This window comes from Canis aureus, chromosome 16 (assembly GCF_053574225.1).
Source record: "Canis aureus isolate CA01 chromosome 16, VMU_Caureus_v.1.0, whole genome shotgun sequence".
Classification (NCBI taxonomy): Eukaryota; Metazoa; Chordata; class Mammalia; order Carnivora; family Canidae; genus Canis; species Canis aureus.
In genome coordinates this window covers 38,609,982-38,637,807 of record NC_135626.1, presented here as the reverse complement: position 1 = coordinate 38,637,807, position 27,826 = coordinate 38,609,982, and the positions used below count along the sequence as shown (strand labels likewise).

The 27,826-nt window shown below is 47.2% G+C and overlaps 2 protein-coding genes and 1 long non-coding RNA gene across 3 annotated transcripts in view; 1 reads left to right on the top strand and 2 right to left on the bottom strand.

Annotated features, from left to right (window-relative positions):
* The window catches only part of PSMD3 (proteasome 26S subunit, non-ATPase 3), a 14,848-nt gene extending 2,451 nt beyond the window's left edge, over positions 1–12,397 (bottom strand). Inside the window, exons 1-7 of the mRNA XM_077853102.1 lie at positions 11,799–12,397; positions 9,016–9,206; positions 7,148–7,285; positions 5,419–5,555; positions 4,508–4,698; positions 4,233–4,336; positions 72–186 (exon numbers count right to left, since the gene is read on the bottom strand). Coding sequence (XP_077709228.1) covers positions 72–186; positions 4,233–4,336; positions 4,508–4,698; positions 5,419–5,555; positions 7,148–7,285; positions 9,016–9,206; positions 11,799–12,018 — 1,096 coding nt within the window. The 5' untranslated portion in view covers positions 12,019–12,397. The remainder of the gene's footprint in view (positions 1–71; positions 187–4,232; positions 4,337–4,507; positions 4,699–5,418; positions 5,556–7,147; positions 7,286–9,015; positions 9,207–11,798) is intronic.
* Positions 11,675–18,253, top strand: LOC144286541 (uncharacterized). The gene is made up of 3 exons (XR_013354579.1): positions 11,675–13,389; positions 17,118–17,237; positions 17,902–18,253. It is a non-coding gene; the product is annotated as an uncharacterized LOC144286541 (long non-coding RNA).
* GSDMA (gasdermin A) lies at positions 15,026–27,826 on the bottom strand. Its single transcript, XM_077853103.1, has 12 exons — positions 27,668–27,826; positions 25,952–26,170; positions 25,590–25,770; positions 21,414–21,579; positions 20,530–20,626; positions 19,994–20,041; positions 19,565–19,588; positions 18,836–18,856; positions 18,075–18,229; positions 17,111–17,225; positions 16,123–16,196; positions 15,026–15,626 (listed from the first exon to the last, which is right to left on the bottom strand). Exons 2-12 carry the CDS (start codon positions 26,163–26,165, stop codon positions 15,384–15,386), a joined length of 1,338 nt encoding a protein of 445 aa, XP_077709229.1. The 5' UTR covers positions 26,166–26,170; positions 27,668–27,826; the 3' UTR covers positions 15,026–15,383.

The following is a 27,826-nucleotide window of genomic DNA, read 5'->3' as shown; positions in this document are numbered from 1 at the left end:
AAATGGGCAAACGCACTGAAGAGGCCACAGCGTCAGACCTTGGCAAGCTCTGTGAGCGGGACCAGCCTTACCTTGGGTCAGAAGGAAGTAGGGCATGAGCGAGCGCTTGAGGGAAGGCTGACGGAACTGTAGCCGATCTGGGATCTCCCCGAGCAGCAGCTCCACCACAATCAAGAGCTTGTGCACCTGGTGGTGTGCGACACAGGAACACAAAGGGCAGGGAGCCCCAGCAGGAGGGAGGAGAGAGAGAAACGGGGCTTCAGTGCAGTCCGACACACTGCGAGATGGGGAAGATGGTACTGCAATCAGGCCCACGTAGAGCTGGGCATGCCCCCGGGAGCCAGGTACTGAGAATAGTGGCAGCCAGGTCAAAGTTGCCCCTCTGACCATGCCGAGCCCTAAGCTCCATCTCAACTGCCACTCCACTCGCACGCTACTCTGCAATGGCAATGCTCTGAGGTACAGGCCAGAGGGGAGGGTCCTGTGGCTCTGAAACACTGGGGGAGCAGGGCCCAGAGGCTAGAGAATGGGACAGGAGTTGGCCCACGGTGCTGGTCGCTGGAGGAGAGGAGGTGAACGTGTAGAGGCAGAAGCACAGGAGGAGACTGGGAGAACCTCAGTGAATGGGCCGCAGCCGGGTAGGGTACAGGAGGCTGGTGGGAAAACCCGGCCCTTCTTTCTCCACAGAACTGTGAGGGATTTCTAGATGCTCCCTACTGTGGATTTAGCACCAAGCGAGGAAAACCACAATGGGGGAGGTGATGCCAGCAGTGAAGGAGCCGCCCACTAAGCAGGATGGACAGGACCACAGACGAAGCAAGAGTCATGATGGAAGCAAGAGGTTATAAGATCGTGCCCACACTCACCCCCACACACCTACGATGCTGCCCTGTTCCCTGGAGTAACCTAGGAGTGATGGGAAACCCAGGGAAAAGGCAGAAGTTAACACATGCTGTACACATGCTGTAAGGATTCAGATGAAGCAGGGGGAGGAGGGAGGATGTTTTAGTCAAAGGAACAGACCGGACAAGTGTAGCACATGTCTCAAGGAAGTCTGGAAGGTTATGGGGGATGCTGGGCCAGCCTGGGGATGTGCGGTTTTGAATGCCAGGCTGAGTTCAAAGTTTGGAGACAGAATGCTAGTCTTCACTCACTAGCTAGGAAAAGCAGAGCAACCAAGCCCTCAATTTCCCAGTCCCTAAAATGGGTGGCAGTGGCGGCAGCAGCGGCAGTGGTAGCAGTAGTGTCCTCATAACCCCCAGCCTGACTACCTCACAAAACTTGTCATCCCTATTGGGGAGATAATGGGGAGCAATGCAAGCTTCCTGGACAAGGCAGAGCGCTCTGGTTAGTCAGGCAGGTGTGTGAAAGCTGGGTTCGTAAAGGGGAAGACGACGACCAGGGATGCTACTGGCTCAAACAAGGGCGCCAGTGATACCAGAAAGGAGACAAATACAAAAGACATGGAGGCAAATCAACAGACAACTGGGTGATGGGGAAGGAGGAGTGGGGCGGGGTGGAGGAGTCTGGGGTCATTCCAAAGCTCCTATCTTTATCGGGAGAGCAGGAGGAAGGACTGGTAAGGGGCACCCAGAGGGGTCTATTTTTGATAAGCTAAGTGTGAGGAGTATCTATACAGACGTGTGGTGGGAAGCTAGATTCGTAGGTCTGGTGTTCATTAAGAGGGGTCAGAATTAGTATCACAGGCTGAACTGTGAAACCCCAAATTTGTATGTTGAAGTGCTAACCCCTCAGTACCTCAGAGATAATCATGGGCTGTGTTCCAGACCACCACAATAGAGCGAATACCACACTAAAGCTAGTCACCGGACTTTCTGGTTTCCCAGGGCACCTAAAAATTAGGTTTATGCCATACCGTACTCTACTGAGTGTGCAACAGCATTACCTAAAAAAAATAATTTAATGTACATACCTTAATTTAAAAATACTTTTTTTTTTTTTAATTTTTTTTAATTTATTTATGATAGGCACACAATGAGAGAGAGAGAGGCAGAGACACAGGCAGAGGGAGAAGCAGGCTCCATGCACCGGGAGCCCGATGTGGGATTCGATCCCGGGTGTCCAGGATCGCGCCCTGGGCCAAAGGCAGGCGCCAAACCGCTGCGCCACCCAGGGATCCCTAAAAATACTTTCTTAAAAAACACTATCATCTCGTCCTTCAACAAATCATGTAACCAGTGATTGCAGGTCACCATAACTGATATAATAATGAAAAAGTTTGAAATGTTGCAAGAATAACCAAAATGTGACACAGAGACACTTGCTCAATGCAGGGTCACCACTAACCTTCAATTTATAAAAAATATAGTATGTGTAAAAAGCGCAGTAAAACAAGCTATGTCTGCATTTGGAGACAGAGCTTTTAAAGAGATTAAGGAAAATGAGGTCATATGAGTGGTCCTAATCCAATGACTGGTGTCCTTACAAGAGATTAAGATACAGTCATGCACAGAGGGAAGACAGTTTCAAGAGAATAAAAGATGACGCCCGTCTACGAGTGAGACCCTTAGGAGAAACCAACCATGCTGACACCCTGATGCTGGACTTTTGGCTTCCCCAACTATAAGGAAATAGATTGCTGTTGCTTAAGCCACCCAGCTGGTGGTAGCTTGTTATGATGGCCCCAGCAGACTAAGACAGTTAGAAATAGACTTTGGTGAAGCACCAGGAGGTCAGCGTTGAGCTGAGATCACCCAAGGCGAGAATGTGGGTTTTACTATGGATGGATAAGCTTTCAGAGTGTTCTGTTGTGGACTCCACTTCAAAGCTGAGGCCTCTTTTTACACATTCTCCGCCTCCCTGCTTTTAGCTCAAGTCAGCTTCTCTACCTGTGTTCTTTAACCCTTCCCTTCTTTAGCTCCTCCAAGGCCTTGGCCTATCACTATTTGCTTAAGTCTCTGTGGGTGGAAGTTCCCCCAACTCTTCTTCCTCTCTCAAGCAACCATTCCATCTCTTTTCTGGCTTCCTCGTCAATAGTCTGCTGGCCAAAGATCTCACTTCTGCTCTCTCTGTTCCTCCCACCTGGCTCCACCACAGAAATCCCAGAAACCTTATCCATCTATAGTAAAGTCTGATTTGAGAACTCTGATTTACCCCACACCTCTTTCCAGACACTGCACAGTTTATACGTTGATTACGTGTATTTTTAGGAACTTTAGTGTATGTCATATATTGTAAGCAATCTAATAATCTGCACATGTATCATGATATGTCTGAAAAGCCATTCCCTTCTGTGAAAATTCTACCTTCAAAAACCAGATTAAATTTAACTTTTTCTTTAAGGTATCTTTAATTATTTGACCAAAACCAAACCTTTCTTTCAACTACTGAACTTGACTATACTGACCTAGTCATTCTTAGTCATCTTCATCTTGTTCTTTTTTTTTTTTTAATTAAAAAAAAATTTTTTTTTAAATTTATTTATGATAGTCACAGAGAGAGAGAGAGAGAGAGAGAGGGGGGCAGAGACATAGGCAGAGGGAGAAGCAAGCTCCATGCACCGGGAGCCCGACGTGGGATTCGATCCCGGGTCTTCAGGATCGCGCCCTGGGCCAAAGGCAGGCACCAAACTGCTGCGCCACCCAGGGATCCCATCTTGTTCTCTTTCAAGGGCATTAGGAGGTAGAGGTCAAGTTGAGGTGGAAATAGGTGTTCATGGTTGGGAAAGCAGGGTCCAAATTCTGGCTACCAGGCTCTGTGACTTTACACAGGCCCTCAAGCCTTTCTGAGTAACAATCTTTTGCAATCTCACAGTGCTCAACACCAAGGTCAGCACTCAGAAAAAGCCTTGGTGACTGACAGCTCTAGGTGACCAAGACTTATCCACACCTGAATCAGTCAGCCTCATGGGGATTTTCTGGGTTCCCGGGCCACAGAAAACATTGCTCTCAAATGGGCATGTGAGGGACCAGTAAAGAGCCTGGGGTTTCTCAACGCAATCCAGGCCCATGCCTGGAATGACTGTAAGGAGTGCTGGGGAATCAGGAATATTCTAATCCCATCTACGAAGGAGAGTCCTCTGAACATAAACCACTGGAGGTGCAGGGAGGGTCTGCTTAATGTGTTCTGATCAATGTTATACACAAATGGACATGCAATTTAACCTCTGGATCATGAAGGTTGAGGATGCCTCCCCTGGCCCCGAAGTAGGGAAAGAGAACTAAAGCATTATCAGATGAGTAAGCAGTGAAGGGATGAGAGCTGCTGCTCACCGTCTGTTTGAAGCCGACAGCTGTGTGCTGAGGGGCCTTGCGAAGGGCATTGGTCATTGTTCTCCGGGCCTCTGAGTACTCCAACTGAATGGCTTTGATTCGCCCTGAGTGTGGAAAAGAGAGTGGATCAAAGAATGGTGTCATCCAAAGCCCCCTACAAACCAGAGTGCCAAAATGGGCCCCTCAGGCACCAAGTACACTAAATTTTCAGGAAATTTGCATCACGTGAACCTGAGACACACTCCCTGACTTGAGGGGTGGGACCCCTTGCTCACCTGTGTAGTAGAGGTACCTGGCCCACTCATTGTTGTTGGCCTGCTCAGGGAACACGGACTTGGATACCAGCTTCTCAGCCTGGTCGTACAAGCTATAGTGGAGGTAGTTCCGCAGCAGGAGGTTCAGCAGGGTGGCCTGCCCGTCTGCGTCATGCCGAAGGGTGGCTGTCCGGAGCCGGGCATGCAAGAAGCTTCAAGAAGGAAAATAAAAAGACGTCAAACACCTCAAATAACTCTTTGAATGGCTTTGACTTCTCTATTGTCTCTCAATTCCAAAAAGAGTGACACAAATTGCCTTTCTGGTTATTCATTGAACATTTAACTATCAAGTGCTTGTGGTGTGAAGCGCTATTCTGGGTGTACAAAAAGGACACAACTAACTCTACATTCAAATAGGTGAGACAGTTGTGATAAATAAGTGCCTTAGGGAGCATGACAGAAGATCGGGGCTATGCAGAAACCAAGGTAAGTGTGATGAGGAACATAGGAGGCGAGAAGGATGGGGTGGCCATTTGAAATACCTTGGTCAGAGTAGGATTCACTGAGAATTTAACAATTAAACAAAGGCTTGAAGGAGGGAGAAGGTCATTGTGAGCAGAGGGAAGAGCGTGTCTGGCTGGCTCCAAGAAAAGCAGGGAGGTCAGTGTGGCTGAGAAGTGAGTCAGGGAGCAGTGAGAGGTAGAGTCAAGCAGGCAGTGAGCAGGGGCTAGACCTCGTCGGGACTCACATGCAATCATGAAGACTTCAGCGTTTCCCTGAGGAAAATGGGGAGCCACCACAAGTTTTAAACAGAGGAGTGAAGTGTTTTCCAGCCCATCCTCCTACGCTTGATTAGTCCTCCCTTGATTGGAGTATAGGGAAGAGCCTGGGGGACAGTTCTTAACCTTGGGTCAGACCTTGGCCACCTGTACCTGCGCACCACGTCCAGCTTATCCAGAAACTCATAGACCCGGGCGTGATAGTAGTAACACTTTGCGGCCACAAGGTCCAGAGCCCGGCGGTTCTGAGTGCTGATCTTCTGCATCAGGTCGTCAGAGATCTTCTGTGCCTGGGGAGGCAGCCAAAAGAGAATCAAGTGGCAATTCCTCAAAAAGTTAAACAAGAAGCTATCATATGAGCCAGCAACTCCCCTCCTAGGCATAAATCCAGGAGAATTGGAAACGTATGTTCACATAGAAGTCTGTACACAAATGTTCACAGCAGCATTACTGAGAATTACTAAAAAGTGGAAACAATCAACCCAAGTGTCTATCACCCAGCGGATGGAGAAGTTAAATGCAGCATATCCATACAACAGAATATTATCCATCCATTACAAGGGCTGAATACACACTACAACATGGACAAACCTAGAATACATTATGCTAAGTCAGAGAAGCCAGGCATGAAAGGCCATGTGTTACATAATTCCATTTATAGGAAAATCCATGAGCCAGAAAATGTAGATGAGTCGTTGCCAGAGGCTGGGGTGAGGGGAGAATAGGGAGCAACTACTAACAGCAATGGGGTTTCTTTTTGGGGTGATGAAATTATTCTGGAATTAGACAGTGATGATGGCTGTACAACTTGTGAACATACCAAAACCCACTGAGCCCTACACTTTTAAAAAATGCATCCAATCAAATTAATTATTTTAAGTAATCTTTGCAGCCAATGTTGGGCTCGAACTCACTACCCAGAGATCAAGAGTTGGATGCTCTACTGAAAGCCAGCCAGGTGCCCCTGAATCGCACACTTTAAAGGGGGTGAATTATGTCTAAAAACACACAAAAATCAACTTGTGGCAAGGCAAGGAGAAAACAAAACAGGATGGAGCAGAGGGAACTGTCACTTCTTTCTTTTTAAAAAAGATTTACTTATTCTAGAGAGCACGTGCGCAGGTGGGTACGTGCATACACTAAAGAGCAGAATGGGGGTGAAGGAAAGGTGAGAATTTCAGGTAGATGCTCCCCCTACCCTCCAGCTGAGCGTAGAGCCCAATGTGGGGCTTGATCCAACAACCCTGAGATCATGACCTGAGCCGAAATTAAGAGTCAGTTGCTTAACTGACTAAGCCACCCGTGCATCCTGGACCTTGGACGTCATTTCTTGAGTGTGGTTTCTGGATAGTGGCTATGACTGACAAAGAAGTTGGCCCCAACTGGAGGAAGCAGTGGCAGTACAGTATCCATGGAGTTGTTCAGTCCCATGAAAAGAACTGCCAATTACTGAAATACTGTGAAAGCTTACTATATGAAGATCATTGTGGTAGTACTTTATTTAATGTCAATGGTGATGCTGTGAGTTGGGCATTGTTTTTCCCATCTGATATAAAGCCAGGAGAAATTAATTTGTCCAAGATACAGCTAGGATTTGAAGTCAAATTTCTGTCTCCAAATCTCCTTTTCCAAACAGAATCCACTGCACTGTGCCACAGATAAGCACAGAATGGCGGCTGCCAGCCCCTTCCCATGGTATCTGAACAGGAGCTAAGGGGGTATCCCTGGATGTGGGGTTAGGTATGTTTCTACATGGGGGAAGAGTCTAGGGGGACGATTAAGAACTCAGTGACTCTCTTCAATTCTTCACCAGAGACATTCTCTCCCACCAACCCCATGCACTGCTTGGGGCATGTTATTCTCGCTCACTGGTCCCGGATACCTCTTTGTAGCGCTTGCTGTTCATCAGAAAGATGACCATGAGGAGTTGTAGGTAGGCTTCCACTTCAGGTAGAAGGGGTGCTGATGCAGCTTTTCCTGTTCGGGGACGGAACTGTAAATCAGCTTCGGTGTCCATGGGCTAGGAGAAACCATGAATTACTGTGGAAAAGCTCAGTCAGATCAACCAAGCAAGAATGTATTTCACTCACGATGCATTTCAACAAATATTCACTGAGTGTCTACTATATGCAAGATTTTTCTAGGTGCTGGGATATAAAAATAAAGATGGCATAGTCTCCTTCCAAAGGAAGTCAAGGAGGCTGGCAGTAGAAACAAAAAAAGGCTTAGAGAAGTAAAACAGACATCTTCATAGAACATAATGGGGATGGAAAGGATGATGTAAGGACCCCTCAAAGAGCCTATAATCTAAGTAGAGAAATTAAACCACCACACTTGGAACCACTGCAAATTTTATCAAAGAGAATTTAATAAAGTAATATAATTCTAGAGATGAGATCAAGAATAATGAGATCCAATTTTTTGGGGGTAGGAACAAAGGAAATTTGGGGGTAACTGACATATATGTCATACTTATTTTAAGATCTAGTCACCAAAACTGGAATAATGTGCAACAGTTCAAAAGGGAAACATGTGGGGTGTATTTAGAAATATACAGGTTAGGGATGCCTAGGTGGCTCAACAGTTAAGCATCTGCCTTCGGCCCAGGGCGTGAACCTGGAGACTCGGGATCGAGTCCTGCGTCAGGCTCCCTGCATGGAGCTGGCTTCTCTCTCTGCCTGTATCTCTGCCTCTCCGTCTCTGTTTCTCTCATGAATAAATAAATAAAATCTTGAAAAGAAAAGAAATATACAGGTTAAAATTTTTTTTCCCAGATGATGTTGGGGAAGAGTGCTTTTCCCTTTTCCCAGACAATAAATTCTTCACCATTCCACCTCAAGGGATTTTTTTTGAGTCTCTTCTATGGAATAGCTCATGTCCATGATGGCTTTACGGAGATAGCTGAAGGGACACTTAGGTTTGAGAAGGGGCAGGACCTGGACATAACGGGTATTGTATAGCTACACAGAAAAGGAGAAGTCTTTCTTGACACAGAGTCCGCTGCCAGCACCAAACAAACTTCATCAGCATTTACTATGTGCCAGGTACGGTTCTAAGAGCTTTACACATGTTCCTTTCCACCTCTTTGTCCCCCAAATCTGTTTGCCACATTTAGCAAAGGAAGAAAATGAAACATAAGGAGGTTAGCTCACTTGTCCAAGTCCCACAGGTACCAAATGGTAGAGCTGGGATTCAAATTCAACTCTACCTCCAGAGCCTGTGTTGTTGTTGTTTAAAATTTTATTTATTCATGAGAGATATCGAGAGAGAGGCAGAGGGAGAAGCCGGCTCCATGCAGGAAGCCTGATGTGGGACTTGATCCTGGGACCCCGGGATCACACCCTGAGCCAAAGGCAGATGCTCAACCACTGAGCCACCCAGGCGTCCCCAGAGCCTGTGCTCTTAGTCACTATTTTATATGTTCTCCATGGTGAGGCTTCAGAGGCAGAGAGGTGGTGGTACCTTCTCTTAGGACAATGGAGACACCACTCAACTGGAGGAGAGTATTCTGCTGGGGAGCAGTGGGAACTGAGTTTGGTTGGAAGGGTCCTGATTCCCAGCTCTTTTCCCCTGATTCAGAAGAATGACACTACAAGGCAGAAGGATGGTTCCCTTGTTAGTGGACAAATGACTATTAAAACGGCCTGCTTTTTGCTTCACTACTCAGCTATAGCAGGTAATAAGTCAGGTCTTTAGGATGGGAAACAATTACATTGAGGGCTGGGGGGGGCGGGTGGTTGACTCACTTACCTCTTCCAGGAAGGGTAGCAAGAAGTCTCGAGTAGCGTTATTTGAGGTGAAGAAGCCATGCACAGCCTTATACAAAACATAGTGGTTGAGGCGGCGTGATGTGGAAGGCAGCATCCGCAGGGCCCTCAGCACAAATCGAGGCTCCTTGCCCGATACTGCCTTCTCCAGCTGTTTCACGTGCTCCTTTATGTCTATGGAAGACCACAGAAGAGAAAAATGTTACTTCTAACTCTTCCTATTCCTCCCACCACTCTAGGCAAGTGGTCTAGGGAACCTCTTATAAAAGGGCGAGATGTAGCCAGTCACTTCTTTTGCCTAATATGGTTAAACAATACTTACAAGATGCCTACAATGATTTTAAGACAAAACCAAGAGACAAAGAAAAAAAAAGCTGGGGTAAGGAAAAGGGTAGAGGGTGACAAAAAGAAGAAAGGAAAAGCAACCATAAGAAATAAAAAAACAAGACAAACACGTGGAGATTTATTTTCTAAGTGTAAACAATATGGAGAAATCTCTCTCTCTCTCTCTCACACACACACACACACACGAATGATGGGCTCTACTCTGCAAAAAAAATCTGAGTATCTGTGTAAACAAAAGAAAAATATTTGCAGCAACTGTGATCAGAGAGTCATACTCCTTACAGAGTTTGCATAAATTAGGATAAGTAAAAACAAACACAAATAGACAATACAAAAAGACAGCTAACAGACATGAAAATATATTTCAGTAGCATCTGAATAATTGCAAATGGAAATGTTTTCAACTACCAAACTGGTAATATTTAAAAAATCATAACATGGGTGGATGTGCCTGGGTGGTGCAGTCAGTGTCCAACTCTTGGTTTCAGCTCAGGTCATGCTCTCAGGGTCCTAGGATGGAGCCTGTGTCAGATTCCATGCTCAGCATGGAGTCTGCTTGAAATTCTCTCTCCCTCTCCCTCCACCCCTCCTGCTTGTGCGTTTGTACATTCTCTATGATAGATAAATTTCAAAAAAAAAAAAAAAAAAAAAAGAAAAAGAAAAAATCCTAACATAGAGTCAGGGTGAACACAACATTTCTGTTAGTAATATTGTAAATCAGTACAGTTTCTCTGGACACTACCTATTCAAAACTCTAAAAGAGATCTACTCTCTCAACTCAGGCATATTGAGAATCTATACCAAAAAAATAATCATAAAGATAGGTTAAAAACTTGGGCCACAAAGACGTTGCAAAGCTATTTATGATGTAAAAAACTGACACAACTGAAGTGTCCAGGAGTAAGGGAATACTCTGAATCGGTAGTTTCTTAGTTACCTTTGTATACATAGTATAGGGTGCCTGGGTCCCCTTAATGGCACAATAATGATAACTGCTAACATTACAAAGGGCTTAATTTACTATGTGTTCATCATGTGCTGGGCACATGTTCTAAGCATCTTAATCTTTACATCAACCCAATGAAGTAGGTACTATACTTTCATTTATAGAGATGAAGAAACTAATTCCAGAGTTTGTATGCTTAGCCACTACATCGGGTAGTCAATAAATGTTTCTGGAAAAAATTGAATGCTATGTTTATGGATATGTTAGATGAAAGCACACAAAACCATCTGTATTTGGTTAGGCCTTCTTCCAAACTGTCTGTATAGCTTGATCTCAATTGCATGAGAACAGCTCAAAAATTCTTAGGAAAAAATGTTAACCATGGTTCATGTTACTCCCTGCTTCTGATATTTTCCAAAATTTCTACAAGGAAACATGAATTCCTTCCTAACAACAAAATGAAGTGTTTATAAGAAACATATGTATGTGCCCGGTAGCACCTTTGCCACCGGGTATCATCATTTTAGGTAAGAGGATCTTGATTAGAAACTGAGCCTGTTGCCCAACTTTCGACAGGGGCAGATGCAGTCAACATTACATCCTCAAACACATCACCCAGGAGGATAACTTGGCTTATCTCAATGCTTTTGAGCAAAGTTCTCATGCAATTAGAGAGAAAACACCATAAACAGTCTGGGCCCGCTTGAGCCAGAGCTGGGAAAACAGCACCAGGTTCACAGTGGGAAGCTCTCATTCTGCTCACTCCAAATGCCCACAGGACGCTCTGAGAAAAGTGAACCGTGAACTTGGAGGAACAATCCTAGGGAATGAGCACCTAGGAGAAAAGAAATGGGAGGTGGGGGGGACTTACATAGTTCAGGATGAATGTATTAGGAACTCAAGGATAACACCCAAAGTCTGTAATGTGTTTTTAAACTCTTTAGGAACAGAAAAAAGGGCTTGAAGGGAGAGAAAGAGCAACGGCACCTTAATTACAGAAAAGAGTAGAAAAGCTTCTTTCTCTCAAGGGAGTTTGCCAGGCGTAGATAAGACAACAGAAAACTTTTGTAAAGTCTTAAAATTCATGGGCATCACCCTGACCCCCTTCACGCCATAAATACAAACACTGGTTTGTTTCTAGAGGGACCAATCACATGTGGGGGTGTTAGAATAGGATGTAAATAGAGTAGGTCAGAGGGGCCTTAAAAGACGGAGGGAGACCACCGGCCCAGCGGGACCTACTAGATTCAACGCAGGTAGGGGGAGAAGAGGTGTGTTAAGGGAGGAGCCCGGAGAGGAGGTTACTAGGGCCGGGGTCAGGAGTGTCAGGGTGGTGGGGGGCGGGCAGCGGGCAGCGGGGGTGATCCTAAGGAATCGGGGGTGGCGGAAGCTGCGCTGGGGTCCCGAGGACAGGCTGGATCACCGGGGCGCTGTCATCCGTGAACACGGCACGTCCCCGGCCCGGGCTCTCGTACCCTCCAAGGTGACGGTATCCAGCTCTCGCTGGGAGTGCTCCGCCGCCGCCGCCGCCGCTTTGCTGTCAGGCTCCCCTGCTGACCCGCCACCCGCAGCCGCCTCCTCTTTCATCTCCACGTCCTGGGGGGTCGGGGGCGGCGGTGGTTCTTGTTCCCCTCCACCCGGCGGCGGCTTCGCCTTGTCCGCACCGCGGCGCCGCGCCGAGCCCTCCTGTTTCATGGCGCCCGGGGTCGCGGCCTAGTCCGGGGACCGAGACCGGGGCCTCGCGTGAATCCTCCCACCAGAGACCAGGAACCGAGCCGGGCCTGCACCCAAGCGCGGGCTCGCGACGGGCCGCACGATGACGGAGCAGCTGCAAACCTCTTCCCGGCGCTGGGCCTTCTGGGAAACGCCAGGCCCGACAGGCCGAAGGCCGAGTCCACAAAAGCGAAAGAAATCAACGGCCGAGGTGCAGGATGGAGGCGGATCTTCGAGGAAGGAGCAGGGCGGAGCCTGTATGGGTTTGCCCCTTGTTCTTTGGAGTGCTTCAGCGTGTGGAGTTTCTTCTACGTTCCTCCGGAGTGCATTTCCGTGCGTGTCCACCAGATGGCCCCTCAGGCTCCAGTCTGGATCACATCAGACTCCTAAGAGCATTCTAACCAGCGTGGAGCGGGTGCGGCCTATAGCCACGCAGGGCGTAATGACGTCATGAGTTGCTGTGCGGTTTCTTGCCCCAAGTCGCTCAGTCTGAGCCACCGCCTGCCTCCCGGCCCCCAGCTTGGGGTCTGGGTCTCGGTTCGCGGGGCTGGTACTCAACCGCCGCCCAGTGTGTCCGGCGCGAGGGAGGAAGCTGCAAAAAAGAGGGATGTGAGCGCCGAACTGGGATTCAGACTTCCTTGTCAGATTTTTGCAAGTGCTGTGAATCAGGCATAAAATCCCTGCAGCCTGGGAGTGCGGATGGGGGGGGGGGGGGGGAGTCGCCTGTGGACAATCAGTCCAGTATAAAATATACGGGTCCGCTCTTTGTACGGCCCAGGCTAGCACGTTCGGGGCGCGGAGTTGTTAAAAACAGCTTCAGAATGTAGCCTGCTGGAGGCCCCCCTGCTCTGCCCTGTATTGTGAGGAAAGCAGGTGGAAGTTCCTATTGGCAGAGGCTTAGGGGCGCCTGTTTGCATCCAAACACACCGTAGTGCAATGGGGAGCAGAGTAATAGTGCACCTAAAGAGAATCTAAGAATCCCCAGGGGAAGGAAATTGGACCAGAAACTCTGTCCACTTATTTTTCAAAGGAATTCTCCAGTGATTCTGCAGGAGGAAGATGGAGGTTCCAAACTCTTGAGACACAAAATAAAAACTCCCTATCTTTAAACTTTTCTCTCTCCTGTAGCTGAAGTCCTAAGGTGTTTTTTTTTTTTTTTTAAGATTTTATTTATTTATTCATGAGAGACACACAGAGAGAGGCAAAGACACAGGCAGAAGGAGAAGCAGGCTCCATGTAGGGAGCCCAATGCGGGACTGGATTCCGGGGCCGCGGGATCACGCCCTGAGCCAAAGGCAGATGCCCAACCGCTGAGCCACCCAGGCGTCCCAGAAGTCCTACATTTCAAACCAGGTCAGACCCTACAAGACAATCTAGCTCTGCTATAAGGGTATAAAGGACAGAGAATATGTTTTGATCATATTCTTTATATTCATATATAGAGAGGGTGTTCCTTGTCTCCCCTTTGTCATTCTATTGCAGCAAATAGCTCCTTGCACTAAACAACTGCTTGCTGAAGGGAAAAATGTTTTCTCCAGTTTTAGGGAACGTGTCTTGACCAATTCTTCCCTGTCTCTCTTCCCCCTTGGGCTGTGGGATGGATAACAGGACTTTTGAATCATTGCGGGAATCAACTCGTTAAAGCCTCTTCTTCATAACGCCAATCTAACTGAAGGTGGGCGAGAAGGGTAAAGGAAGAAAACAGAAAACAGATGAGCTTTGTTGTTCATCCTTACGAAGTTACCCTTCTGGATAGTTAAGGTGTTAGCTCACCTCTTTATTAAGTATACATCACAAGAGAAAAACAACCAAGTCAGCAGATAATTACTCAGGATGTCTTTGAGCAATGTAGTGAGGCATTGGAAGATGCCCCAGAATGGGGGAGGATGGCTTAACACAAAGCTTTTGGCAGTTGATCATGAATTCTTGTTGAGTGAGGGAACTAGCCGGGGGAGGGGGTGGCTAAGAATGGGGAGAGTCTGAGTCCTGAGGCCAAAAACCTTGGAGAAATTATTCTTCTCATAAAACTACTTTGAAAGAAATTAGTGAAAGATGTTAAAACCCAGCTTTAGGCAGAGGAGGATGGTATGAACCCACTGGTTTTATAAGATTGCAATATTCATATTTGCAGGTCCATATGGCAAGCCCACATTACTTCCTCCCACAACCACCCTGAAATGAGGGCAGAGAAGGGAAAGGTGAAATAAGATACTATCACAATTTCTTTTTAAAAGTTATGGGTCAGTCTTATTCTTGGGTACTATTTTTTTTTTAACTTATCTGCATTTCTTTTCTTTTTTTAAAATATTTATTTATTCATGAGAGACACAGAGCATGAAAGAGAGAGACAGAGACACAGGCAGAGGGAGAAGCAGGCTCCCCATAGGGAGCCTGATGTGGGACTCGATCCTGGGTCTCCAGGATCACAACCCAGGCTGAAGGTGGCGCTAAACCGCTGAGCCACCAGGGCTGCCCCTCTTTTTTTTTTTTTTTTCTTTTTTTTAAGATTTTATTTATTTGTTCATGAGAGACACACACACAGAGAGAGGCAGAGACACAGGCAGAGGAGAAGCAGTATCCATGCAAGGAGCCTGATGTGGGACTGGATCCCAGGGCTCCAGGATCATGCCCTGGGCCAAAGGCAGGCACTCAACCGCTGAGCCACCTAGGCATCCCACTTATCTGCATTTCTTTTTGATATACTTGAAAGTTGTCTTACTCTTGTTTTGGGTTTGTACCATAAATAAGTCTGTCCCAGTCCCTCAACTCGAGTCAAGAGCACCCTAAACCCTCCTCTTTGAAGATAAGCTGCTTTTATGATCTTCTCACTTTAGAATCTAGATTCTAAATTCTACACCCTTGTAGTTCTCTCGGCATTTTCCAGCTGGCCCGTGAACAGTATAATAGTATTTATGTACACATGATCTATATGTAGTATGATAATGTCTATTTTTTTCTTGGCAGAAGTTAAGAAAAACACCAAAAGACATTTCATCCAAAGTGAAATAATATTTTCCATTAATTCCAGTAAAACTTGATTTGTAAAAGCATAAGTAGGAGGAATTGGAACAAGAAATTAATTATTTGTGGTTTTGCTGAAATGGTTCATAGTTTTAAAATTTTGAAATTTTCTACTTTTAAAGGATTTAAGCATTAGTAGATGGGTTGCGAAGCTGAAGGGATAGGGGGAGAGGTAGAGCTGGATAGGTAGAAATTGCTTATCTTGGGTGATTAGGGTTTCCATCATCTTCGGCCTGATGGCTCTAACATACCCTTGGGTATTAAGGACATGGCACAGTGAGGTAGGGAAGGCATTAGGAGGCAGGAAGCAGGTGGAAAAAGGCAAATTAGGAGGCCTTGGTCAGCAGCTGCAGGAGGGAGAGGCCAGCGTAAAGGGCACAGAGTCTAGGGAGGGTGTCTGGGTCCCACATGTACTGGGGGCCCCATCTCTGCACTTCGAGGCCACTCAGCCCCACTAGGGCTTCTGTGAGGGTCAGTTCCTCTTCCCCAAGGGAGGAGAGCAGGTCAGGCTGCAGGGGGAAAACACCCTCTTTATCCTGTAGGAAACTGTGTTCCATTGTGCTCTCCACCTGCAAGGAACCAAAATAGCATGAAAAGAAAGAACTGGAAACCTGTCTTCCTTTCTCTTAACTCATAAAAACCATGGAGAGGGCTACCTTTCTCTTATTATAACTCCCTTCCTTGCATTACAACTCCTTGTGAGCCTTTTAACAATCCTGTACGGTGGGCAGCACTTTTCTTTTTAGCCTTATTTACAGAGGAATGAATTGAGACAGATTCAGAGACATGAAGAAATTTTCTCACATCACTGGGCTGTGGATAAGCAAAGCCAGGGTTTTCTGTCTTCTCAAGCTGAAAAACCCAGATAACTGCCCAGAAATTCACTCTTCTGGTTGCGAAATAGCAAACAAGGGAGAGCATGGAGAAAAGTGAGCAGTGGGCATGAGCCCCTGCCCTATGACAGAGGCCCTCCAGGACAGTCTTTCATTAGGTTAAGTCTCTCTTTCCATTGGTTCTAGCTGACTCCCTCCCAAACTCTCCCCAGCACCTGTTCTTTTTTCTCACCAGCTTTAGCTGCACGGATAGGATCTTTTTCTCCATCGATTTTATCAGTAGCTTCTGTTGGGCTTCACTTAGCTCTGGAGGAAAAAAAAAATCAGAGAAATAAATGTGTGGTGCTGGTACAAAGGGGACTCCAGACTCCAGAGTGGTACACTTCAGAATTTCAGCATTAATTAATCCACACATTTATTCAAGGTTGAATGCTGCTCTATGCAAGGCACCTTTGCTGGGGGTATCAGGCAAGAAATCATATACCTCTTCACTCAGAGAACTTGCAGGCTAGTGGAGAAGACAAAGCCATGTGCAGGGACAATATAGGGTTTTAAGGGAGTGATAGCTGAAGAGTCTACTTTGGTCTTGACATTTGACGTTTTTTAAGGGGACAAACATTGCAGCTTACTCCTAAAGGACCCAAGAGTTTTTCTAAGTGGGGCAATGTTTCATGCAGAAGGAAGAAGAGAATTCAGGGTAAGATAGAAGGTGTTACTCTCTGAAATTAAAGCTAACAAATTTCTATAAAAGAGATATGAGTTTAGCTATATGTAGAAATTTTAAATATGTAGCTGGTAAAACTAAGCTTACTTCCCAACTTCTATTAGCAAGACTAGGCCACTTTCTCAGATGATCCAAGGTGCCCAGATGAATCCTTAGAAAGGTAAATAATTTTTAAATTTATTTTATTTTATTTTATTTTATTTTATTTATTTTATTTTATTTATTAAGGCAATCTTTATTCCCAACATGGGGCTCTAACTCATGACCCCCAAGATCAAGAGTCACATGCTCTACCAGCTGAGCCAGCCAGGCAGCCCTATAACCAATTTCTTTAAATGTAGATGTAAACTACTTTGTGGTATAATTTGCTTGGCATTTATTCATTCGTTCATTCATTCATTCATTCATTCATTCATTCATATATCTGAGAATTCACCTAGGGATTCATTCCTATCACCAAAAAGGTATATAAATGAAGACCTTATTCTCTATTTACCTGTTAGGGCTCCAAGGAAATAGAGGATGCCACCCATAGCCTCCTTTGATACCAAGACATCTTTTGGGAGTGCCTCCAGGGTCACTTCATGTCCTTTGTCTAGAGCCCCTTCAAGCTGTGGGAAAAGGTGGGTGACTATTTAAGATAACACAAGTAAGAGGCCCAGCACAGTGTTTGGCACGTCACAGTCCCTTGAGATGTGTTAACCATCTCTCACGTCCGTTCTTTCTTTCTTTCTTTCTTTCTTTCTTTCTTTCTTTCTTTCTTTCTTTCTTTCTTTCTTTCTTTCTTTCTTTCTTTCTTTCTTTCTTTCTTTCTTTCTTTCTTTCTTTCTTTCTTTCTTTCTTTCTTTCTTTCTTTCTTTCTTTCTTTCTTTCTTTCTTTCTTTCTTTTTCTTTCTCTCTCTCTTTCTTTTTTAAAAATTTAATTTATTCATGAAAGGCACAGAGGAAGGCAGAGACATAGGCAGAGGGAGAAGCAGGCTCCCCGGGGGGAGCCTGATGTAGCACTCTATCCCAGGATCCCGGGATCATTGCCTGAGCCAAAGGCAGATGCTCAGTCACTGAGCCACCCAGGTGCCCCTCATGTCCCTGTTTCTTATTTCAAGGTATCAAGTCCTGAAAAGTACCAGACTCCTAGATTCCTTGGTCCTTGAGCCTTGAGCTCTGGGAAGGAAAGGTTCCTTCCCATCCCCTTTCCAAGAAAGGGCCCCACTGGCCTGCTGCCTACCCTCTGTCTGTCGGCAAGGAGCACATGCTTTCAGGGAATCTGCACTGTTTGCTCTTTTCCAGGGGCACGAGGGGAGCAGTGGCAGCCAGGCAGGCTGGGGGTACTTGGCCAGCCTCTAGGAAGACATCCACTATCAATTCTCCAGGCCCACTGACCACCTTCTGTCACATCAGATCCCCTGTGAGTTACAACACCCACACACGCTCCCACTGGCAATCTTCCTCTGGGAACTCACCGTGAGCTCCAAGTCTTGTAGCTCCTTTTTCTTCCCAAGAAGTTTACTGAGGGAGGTGAGCAGGGATCTTTGCCCTACCCTGCTCAGCTTCTCCACTTCTTGGATCTCTCTTTGAACTTCTTCTTTTAGGGTTTTGAAGTTTTCATGTTCCTCCCCTATTGAGATAATAAATATGGTAGACAAAGTGCCCTCCATTTGGCAGCCTTCCCACCCAGCCCCCTTAGGGCCCTGTGCTCTGCTCCCCGGCTGAGCCTGGCCTCTCTTCTTGACCAGGGAACATGATTATGAAGTTTCCACGAGCCCTGACTTGAGGTGTCGTTGGGGATGATCTGGGGCAAGGAGGTGGACCAGGACCCATATTATTATCTAAGCGAGCATTGATTCTCCCTAGGCTCCAAAGCTCTATCAAGTGTCAGTAGACAGTTGACTTCCCTTCCTCTAAGACTCCACATAAAGTTGAGAAGGAAAGTCTATTTCCTCTTCTTATGAGCTATTCGACAAAGAACGACTTTGGTGACTGAGTGAAGGCTAGGATGGGTGAGTCTTTATCTGGGGATGTGTGTGGATCAGGGGTAAATTGAATCTTGGCCTGACCCTCTAGTGGCCTGGCATCCGAAGAATATGTCCAGGAGAGTAACTTCCTGGGAGCGGCTCCAATCGCCACTGAGACTCAAGTGCTGGGACTCAGCACTTGTCTTTCATTCCTTCCACCCCACTGCCTTCATGCCAAAGTCTTGGGAGAAATTAAAAAAATTCCTTACCAGCATCAGATGCCAGGATAACTGAGGGGAGAAGAGAAAAGACAAGAATGTACTCCAAAACAGTATCCATACCAGGGGATGAAACATTAATGGGGGTTAGGAAATATATCTTGTCTCCTGGGATATCTCAGCCATATTAAGGCTATACTTGCTCCATTGATGGGAGGCAGAAATGGGGTGGGAGAGAAGCTAATGTGATGTGAAATAGGGATCCTGGATTGATTGAGTTGGCATCACTGTGAGTCAGTGACTCATCCTTCCTGGAACCTGGGCGGCAGAGCAACAGATGTGCGTGGGACAGGTTATAGCTAAGGAGGCCCTCGAGGACAGAGGTCTGAGGCATCAGAGACGACCTGGGTACCTTGTCCAAAGAGATCCCCCATCCACCACTTTTCCCTAAGCTATTGGAATTTCTGCCATGTTTTGGGACAGTTGTTTGCTGAGACCTGCTCTGCCATGTTCCCTGTCAGTCTTTCTGAGAAGAGAAGAAAAAGATTGTGGAGTTTTAAAATTCTACGTCAAGGTGTGCCTGGGTGGCTCAGGCGGTTAAGTCAACTCTTGGTTTTAATCACGATCTCAGGGTCACAGGATGGAGTTCTGTGTTGGGCTCTGCGCTCAACTCAGAGAATGGTTGAGATTCTCTCTCCCCCTCCCTGCCCCTCTCACTTGTGCTCTCTCTAAAATAAATACATCTTTAAAAAAAAGAAAGAAACGGGAGGAAACACTTACAGGTGAATTTCTCCTCTGGCTTTTCTGAAGACAGAAACAATGCACATATGTCAGCATAAAACCTATTTGTACCTTTTTATCTAGAGCGGATGTCAAGGCAGCTTTATCAGTGATCATTATAAAAACACACGGAGATTATGTTAGCTCCCCCCCCCCCATTTGGGAACACACAATATCTCTGAGTCTTATTTCTGCTTCTGATGGTGCCCTCCGGTCTCTTTATCTTTCTCTGTCTCTCTAGGGCAGTATTTATGTGCTTCTGTCTTTCCTAAAGAGGATAGATATTGATGATAGATATCTTTATAAAGGGACTTGTAAAAGAAAATGAGGGTCTTCTTGAGGGATTATGATATATGCTATTAGAGGGTGCAGGATTTTAGCAGATAATGTCAGGGCTGGGCAAAAGATAGGGTAGGCAATGTCACTTACCTTCGGGAGGGAAGGTTTGCATGCTATCATTGCAGATATGTGGAATATCTGTAAGGGCAAGAGAGGGGAGAGCAGGAGGACACTTAACAGCTGCCCATCTTTCCTTCTTTCTTCCCAAGTCCATGGACTCTGCTAAGGATTAGGTCTCTGTCCCCAGATGCCTCAGCCAATCCCCTGCTCTACCTCTGTTGCTCTGTAAATCCTTTCCTATGACCACACTATTTTCTGCCTTGCATCCTGGTGCTGGTATCTGTGTTTGTTTCCTCCACTGGCCACAGACTTCCTGAGAGCAAGGCTGTGCTTGCTCATCTCTCTGCCTCCTGCCCCCAGCTAGCACCCAGGAGGTGCTCAGAACCCAGGGTGTTCCTTTCCTCCCTCTCCAGAGCCACTCCTGCACTTCTGCGCCTGGCAGTCGGGCCATGTACAGTATGTTCCTGCACTCATTCCCTGGCTTGCCACAAGAGAGAACCAGGACACCTTAGTACTAATGTTGGTAATGCTCATCTTGGGGGGAGAACATGCCAGTGTCTGCTCACCCCACTCTTCTTTGCCTTTGACCATGAGTTGTCTCACTCGAAAGGCCAGGATGCAGCCCTTGGGGATGGTTACGGCCTCCTTGTGGTCTATGGATCCCTAGGATCAGACAATGAGGATTTAGGAACCTGCAGAGATTGAGACATGGGGTTGGGGAGGGGAAGGCCTGAGTGCCTCTGGGGAGATGAGAAGTTGAAAACCCTTCATTTGTGTCCTTGAACGCCTTTCTACCCAGTCTGAACTTGGCATGCACTTCAGAGCCCTTCTGCATCATCCCTCTAACGATTTGTATCTCTCTTCCTGGTTCAGACACAGGAAGGAACTGGGCAGACCTGCTTCATCACCTGCCTGTGCATCTCCATCCCACCTGAGAGTTTCCACAAGCTCTGTTCCTTCTTCCTCTTTGCCATCTCATCCATGCCCATCTCCTCCAGGAAGCCTTCCATGACTAACCCTCCTCTCAGTTCCAACTCACCCCTTGAATATTTATACAAACTAGATTTAGGTATGTAGAGCATTGCTTATTTACATCAAGTTTTCCGAAGCTGTGTTCTTGGGGCTTTCACCTGCATGTCTCCTCCACGAGACCGAGAACTTTCTGAGAGCAAGGACATCTCTCTGGTATACTGGGAGCACCATGAGGAATAATCCACGACTATGAGGTTTTCCCTTTCCTGATAGCTCCCTGTGGCACCTGACATGGGGATCTGCTCACACAGAGCACCCTGGACCAGATTGAGGATCTGTGTTTGGCCCAATTGGGCCTGGATCTTGAAAAGCAGAAAGGAGTGTGTCCTTTCCAGGATCCTAGGTTGGCACTGATCAGGCAAAGTCAATGTGTTAATGCGGCCTTTGAGGAGAGGCTAAATGTGTGTGTGAACCAAACCTGTAGCCCCAAAGGAGCGAAGAACGGGAGGGAGAAGCAGCCCTCCGCCTTGCCGGCTCGCTCCAGGGTGACCTCCTGCACGGTCTCCACCACCTCCATCACCACATACAGGTTTTCCCCTCGGTTTCTCATTTCCTTCAGGAATGGGTGCTCAGCCGACAGCTTCCTGTGGCAGGAGAAACAGTAAGGTGCCACTTGCTTCTCTTCAGTCATTCCCGGGAGCTAGCCGGGTCGCCTTAGGGGAAGGGTGAGGACTCTGAGTCAGAGATGGAGGCTGAACCCCAGCTCTCCCACTGTAGAAGGGCAGCTACTCTGAGTCCGGGGAGCCTCATCTATAAAATGAGGATAATGACACCTCTCTCCAGAGAGCCTGAGAGGAAAACTAGGAAATCATCTGGCACTGCTCCCGGTAGGGAACCCAGTGGACCCTGATGGAGCCCAATGGAGCCTGATTCCAGGACTCTGGGATCATGACCTGAGCCCAAGGCAGTGGTTTAACTGAGCCACCCAGGTGTCCCCTCCCCTCTCCCCTCGTGAGATTAACACCAGTTCCTCCTCCCCACTTGCTTGCATACCGAAACAAGTCCTTTGATCTTGCCTCTCCCTCAAATTACCATTCTGTTTCTTTCCTTCTCTTCATTGCTAAGTATCTCAAAAGATGAGCCCCTACACACTGTCTTTACTTTCTCCTTGTCCACTCCTAAATTCTGTATAATTTGGCTTCTATTTCCACTCCTCAACTGAAATCCCAAGGACCTTGCACCCACCAAATTCAAAGACTTTCCCTAACTCTGCACAACACTGACTCTGCTAGCCAAAGCCTCCCTGAGACTTGGTCTTCTCTTGGCTTCCAGTCCCACTGTGCCACTCTGCTTCTGCTCCTACCTTCAGGCTTCTAATTCACATCCATTCTGTCTGCATCTCCTGTGCTAGTTTCTTTGGTTCCTTAAAATTTTATGTTCTCTAAGATTCTGTTCTCAGTTCTCTGCTGTCTGGATTTCTTTGAACATCCCCTCCCTGATCCCCACTCCTATAGTTTTCCATATTTATATGGCCGACCACCCCATAGGGAACTTCACCTTGGCTTCTCTCCTGACCTCTGGGCCCTCATTTCCAACTACCTTAAAATGTTTCTTTTAAAATGAGATATAGGGGCACCTGGGTGGCTCAATTGGTTAAGCATCTGCCTTAGGCTCAGGTCATGATTCCAGGACCCTGGAATCAAGCCCCTCATCTGTCTCACTGCTCTGTGGGGAGCCTGCTTCTCCTTATCCCTCTGCCTGCTGCTCCCCCTGCTTGTGCTCTCTATGTCAAATAAATAAATAACATTTAAAGAATATAAAATGAGATATAATTGGGGCACCTGGATGGCTCAGTCTGTTGAGCATCTGGCTCTTGGTTTTGCCTTAGGTCGTGATCTTGGGGTTGTGGGATCCGACCCCACGTTGGGTTCCAGGCTCAGCAGGGAGGTGGAGTTCTGCTTGGGATTCTCCCTCTCTCTCTCCCTCTGCCCCTCCACCTACTAACACGCTCTATCTCTAAATAAATAAATGAATAAAATCTTAAAAAATAAAACAGGGATCCCTGGGTGGCGCAGCGGTTTAGCGTCTGCCTTTGGCCCAGGGCGCGATCCTGGAGACCCGAGATCGAATCCCACATCGGGCTCCCGGTGCATGGAGCCTGCTTCTCCCTCTGCCTATGTCTCTGCCTCTCTCTCTCTCACTATGTGCCTATCATAAATTAAAAAAAAAATTAAAAAAAATAAAATGAGATATAATTGACATATAACATCATATTAGTTTTAGATGTACAACATATGCAATGCAGTGTTGTTAACTGTGGTCACTCAGCTAATGTCTCACTGCACCCCCGAACTCAAAATGTCCAAAAGGCATCCAGAGTCTTTCTTTCCAAAAATGCTTCTAAAGTCTGTCTTCTTGTTTCTGTTAATGTCATCACTTGGGGCAAATCTCAGCATAATCTTTTTAACATTCTCATATATTTAATGATTTATTTTAATAAAAGCTGTGTATACTTAAGGTGTATAACACTTTTTAAAGTTTATTTAGTTATTTATTTTTTAGTAATCTCTGTACCCAACATGGGGCTTGAACTTACAACCCCAAGATCAAGAGTCACATGCTCTTCCAACTGAGCCAGCCAGGTGCCCCACAGCATGTTTTGATCTAAGCTATCCATAGAGAAATGATTACTATAGTTACACTAGTTAACATATCTAGCTCCTCACATAATTACCATTTTGTGCATGTGTGGTGAGAGCACCTAAAATCTACTCTTTTTTTTTTTTTTAAGATTTTACTTCTTTTTTTTTTTTTTTTTAAAGATTTTATTTATTCATGGGAAACACACACAGAGAGAGGCAGAGACATAGGCAGAGGGAGGAGCAGGCTCCATGCAGGAAGCCTGATGTGGGACTCGATCCCAGGACTCCAGGATCATGCCCTGAGCCAAAGGCAGATGCTCAACCACTGAGCCACCCAGGCGTCCCTAAAATCTACTCTTTTAGCAAATTTCAGTGTACAGTATAGAATTATTGACTGTAGTCATCACACTGTACATTGGATCTCCATCAGTGTAATCTCTGACCAATCTGGCCTGCGATCAGCTGCCAAGTCCAGTCTATTCTTTTTTTTTTTTTTTAAGATTTTATTTATTTATTCACAAGAGACAGAGAGGCAGAGACACAGACAGAGGAGGAGCAGGCTCCATGCAGGAAGCCTGATGTGGAACTCGATCCCGAGACTCCAGGATCACGCCCTGGGCCAAAGACAGGCGCCAAACCGCTGAGCCATCCAAGGATTCCCAAGTCCAGTCTATTCTGTAATCCAGAGGTCCCCCAGCCCTGACAGCTTCTCCTTCTTTATTCTGACTGCTCTTCCCAGTTCACATCCTCATTTTTATCTCCGATGGACAGTGCAACAGTGTCTTGCCTGTCTGCCTGCTTCAAACCCCAGTCTCTCATCCTCTAGCTGCCATACTTCATTGTCTGGCCAGATTAATCATGACACACATCAAGGCATCATCAGGGTCCCCCTGAAGCCTACAGAATAGTTTCACATCCTTGACCAGGCACCTGGGCCTTCCGTCCACCTCCCACTTGCTCCACTCCTGCGTTGTCTGCTCCTGCACAACCAGATGTTCATGTTCCCTAGAGGTTTTGAGGTTTCACACCCATTTGCCTTTGTAATGTCCTTCTCTAAACCTGCACGTTCAATTTCTACTCATCTTTCAAGGTCTAGATCATGAGCTGCCTCCTCCGTGAAGTCCTTCTTCATTTCCCCAGCCAGAAGTCTCTCTCTGGCCTGCCACAAAACTCAGGCAAAGTCTTCCTATGGTACTCCTTGCCTTGGATTATATAGTTACATATCTTTTTTCACAACTCCTAGATTGCAAGGTTCTTGGACAAAGATGTTTCAGTGTACCTGGGCACCTAGTGGGGTGTTTTACACTTTGTTGAGGATATATAAATGTTTACCGGGTGACTTGCCAAGATCCCAGCTCTTACTTCCTGCCTCCCTTCTTTCAACCACTACTTAACTAATTAGGAATCAGTTCCCCTGGCAAGCCAAACATCTGAGGCACTCAGCATCAACATGGCATCTGCCACACCCCTTGTGCTTCTAGAATAGCATTCTTGAGAGCTACCTGGTGTATGGACAGGACCGGGCAGATGGCTTGATTTAGGGGAGCAGAAACTTCAGTAGGGAGCAGAAAAGACCCTTTCCCTTTTATAGAGTCATAGTTTAGGAAGGAACTCTAGAGATTTTCTTGGAACCCCATCATTTTTTAGGAAAGAAAACTGAGGTCCTGAGAGGAGAAGTGACTTTTCCAAGGTCACACAGCAAGTTAATGTCAATATGCTCATCCTCGTGTGTGTGTGTGTGTGTGTGTGTGTGTGAGAGAGAGAGAGAGAGAGAGAGAGAGAGAGAGAGAGCAGGGGGGTGGTGGAAGGATGAGAGGAGTGGTTAGGGGATGGCCCAGATGTACATATGGGCCAGAATGGTCATCTTTAAGAGCTCCCTTGTGCTGGCCCCATAGTCAGTGGTCACCACAGGAGTGAAGGTCAGTGTGAGGGCCTTTTAACTCGTGACCCAAGCACCCTTTCCATGCACCACCCACCCCATCCCGGTAGCCCCCCAGCCCTGGCCCTCTCACCTCTCCTGGTGCAAGGTCTCCAGAGCTTTAGGAGCCACACTGAGTGTCTGGACCTCCAGGGTACTGCTCCTGGACAGCCCTGCAGTCCCCGTCACCTTGACTGTCTTTGGCACATCCACCTCTCCCTCCACTCGGGCATCCAGCATGTTCTTAAAGCTAAAGTTCCCAGAGTCTGTTGGATCTGCAGGAGAGAGAAGATGAAAGGCCCTAGGCTGAGAGGCATCCCTCTTCCTCTGCCTCCTGGGAGAACGTTGGGCTACATGACACCAAACCACATCTGGGCAGAGGGAGTTTCAGGCTTCTCCTGGTAAGCCAACCCCTAGCCCCCATCGTTCAGTACCCAACACCATACTCAAACTGACCTGAGGGTGAGCTGCCAGGTTCAAGCACATCCAGGAGGGTGTAGTCAGTGCGGACATAGCGGGCACCCCAGAAGAGAGTGCTCTTCCTCTTCCTCAGCACCAGGCAGAAGGGATGGAAGCGCTTGAAGTCTATGAGGCTGTCAAGGGGTGTCAGGTCCCCTCGAGGGTTTAGTTGTCTGGCCAAGGCCCGGGTGACATTTTCAAATATGGTCATTTTCTCTGTGGAGGTGGGGGAAGATAGGAGGTGACAAGCTGAGAGACCAGGAGATGGTAAGGCCCCTGCAGAGAGAGAGATCACCTGGCTCTGGGGGAGAGGGTGCCTTTAAAGAAGCCTAGACTCTAGGAGTGTTGGAATTGAAAGGAACCAAAGGAGTTCCTCCATTTATGATGAGGAAACAGCCCTGAGAGCTGAGACTACCTGCCCGGAAGTCACATGGCTGGTTAAAGAAGCCAAGGGCTTCTGTCAAGGGCTCTTTGCTTATCCCTCATTCATGTTCCTCATGTAGTTGGAGCCTGGCTGGAACATCTCATTAGTGATGGAAGTAAAGCTCCTCTCATACAACTATGCCCACCTTGTCTTCCCCAGAGAACTCTGATGTCTGAGTCCTAGGGTGCCAAGGAGGGGGGCAGCCACCACTGGTGCCGAGGGCCTGAGGGGGCGGATGCGGTTCACCTGGCCCAGTTGCCCTTTCTTTGGGTGGGGGTCACTTCCCTGTACCCTGTGCTTCCCTTGTGCCACCTCCTGCTCCTGGCTGTGAGTAGACCCACTTCCTTCCAGGTGCCATCCATATACCCAGGCATTTCAATCTTTGCCTTTGCTCCCCCTGCTTGTACTACACTCCCTCCCAATGAATCCCCATTCATCCTTTAAGATTCAATTTGGGTCACCTTTTTCATGACTCTCTTCTCGCTCCCCTACAGGCAGCTAGTCACTCTATCCTGTGTCCCCAAAGCACTTTATATGTGCCCTTCAGAAACACCTGCAACCTCACGTTGTTATGATCTGTTCACCTGACTCTCGCCTACTCGACTGTGGCCTCCCAGAGGGCAGGAAATGAGTCTTAGTCATCTCTGTAGTGTCAGCACCAAGCACAGTGCCTGGTGCAGGCCTGGAGCCTTTCAAATGTTGTGGAAAGAATGAATGAAGAAATGAATGAATGAATGTGGCCCTGGGAGACGTATATTGGGGCAAGAGGGTCCTGGAGATGTGGGTTCTGCAAGAGCCTGAAACTTCATAGTCTTAGGTCCCTGTCTTTGAGGTTCAAGTCTAGGTGCTTTGGGTGGGTGGCCAGCTGGCACAGCCGTGGGTGGAAGAGGACACAACCAGCTAGCCCAGAACTGCCTCACCACCCCCGTGGGCACCTCACAGAGTCAGAGAAGCAGGAGGCACACACACAGGTGCACGGGGCCACCTGCCAACCGCATAGGTTCCAATGTGTCTTTTTCACCCCTCATTCCTAGGTGGGCCAGGATGGGACAGGACAACCTCCAGGGGTTGGCCAGATGCCCCTGGGAAGGCACCAGAAGACTTCTGTCTCTTCCCTACCAGGGAGGTGCTCACAGGACCACTTCTCACATCTCTCTCCAAAGCCTATGAAGATACCTACATCCCCCCTTCCCGGGCTCTAAGGGACTTCTAGGCTCTCCTCTTCCCACCCATGTTCTTGTTCATCCCCAGAACACTCCCCACCTCCCCTGATGTCATCAAGTGCTTACCAGAGAGCAGTTCTAGGTCTTGTCCAGCAGCTGCACCTGGGACAAGAGCCCAGGACTCTGCAGGTGAAGAGAGCTACTGGTCCTCACCAGGACGGGCTATAGCTTTATGCCTCTCTGGAGTCAAGGATGTAGGCTTCCAGGGACCCCGCCTGCCCTAGT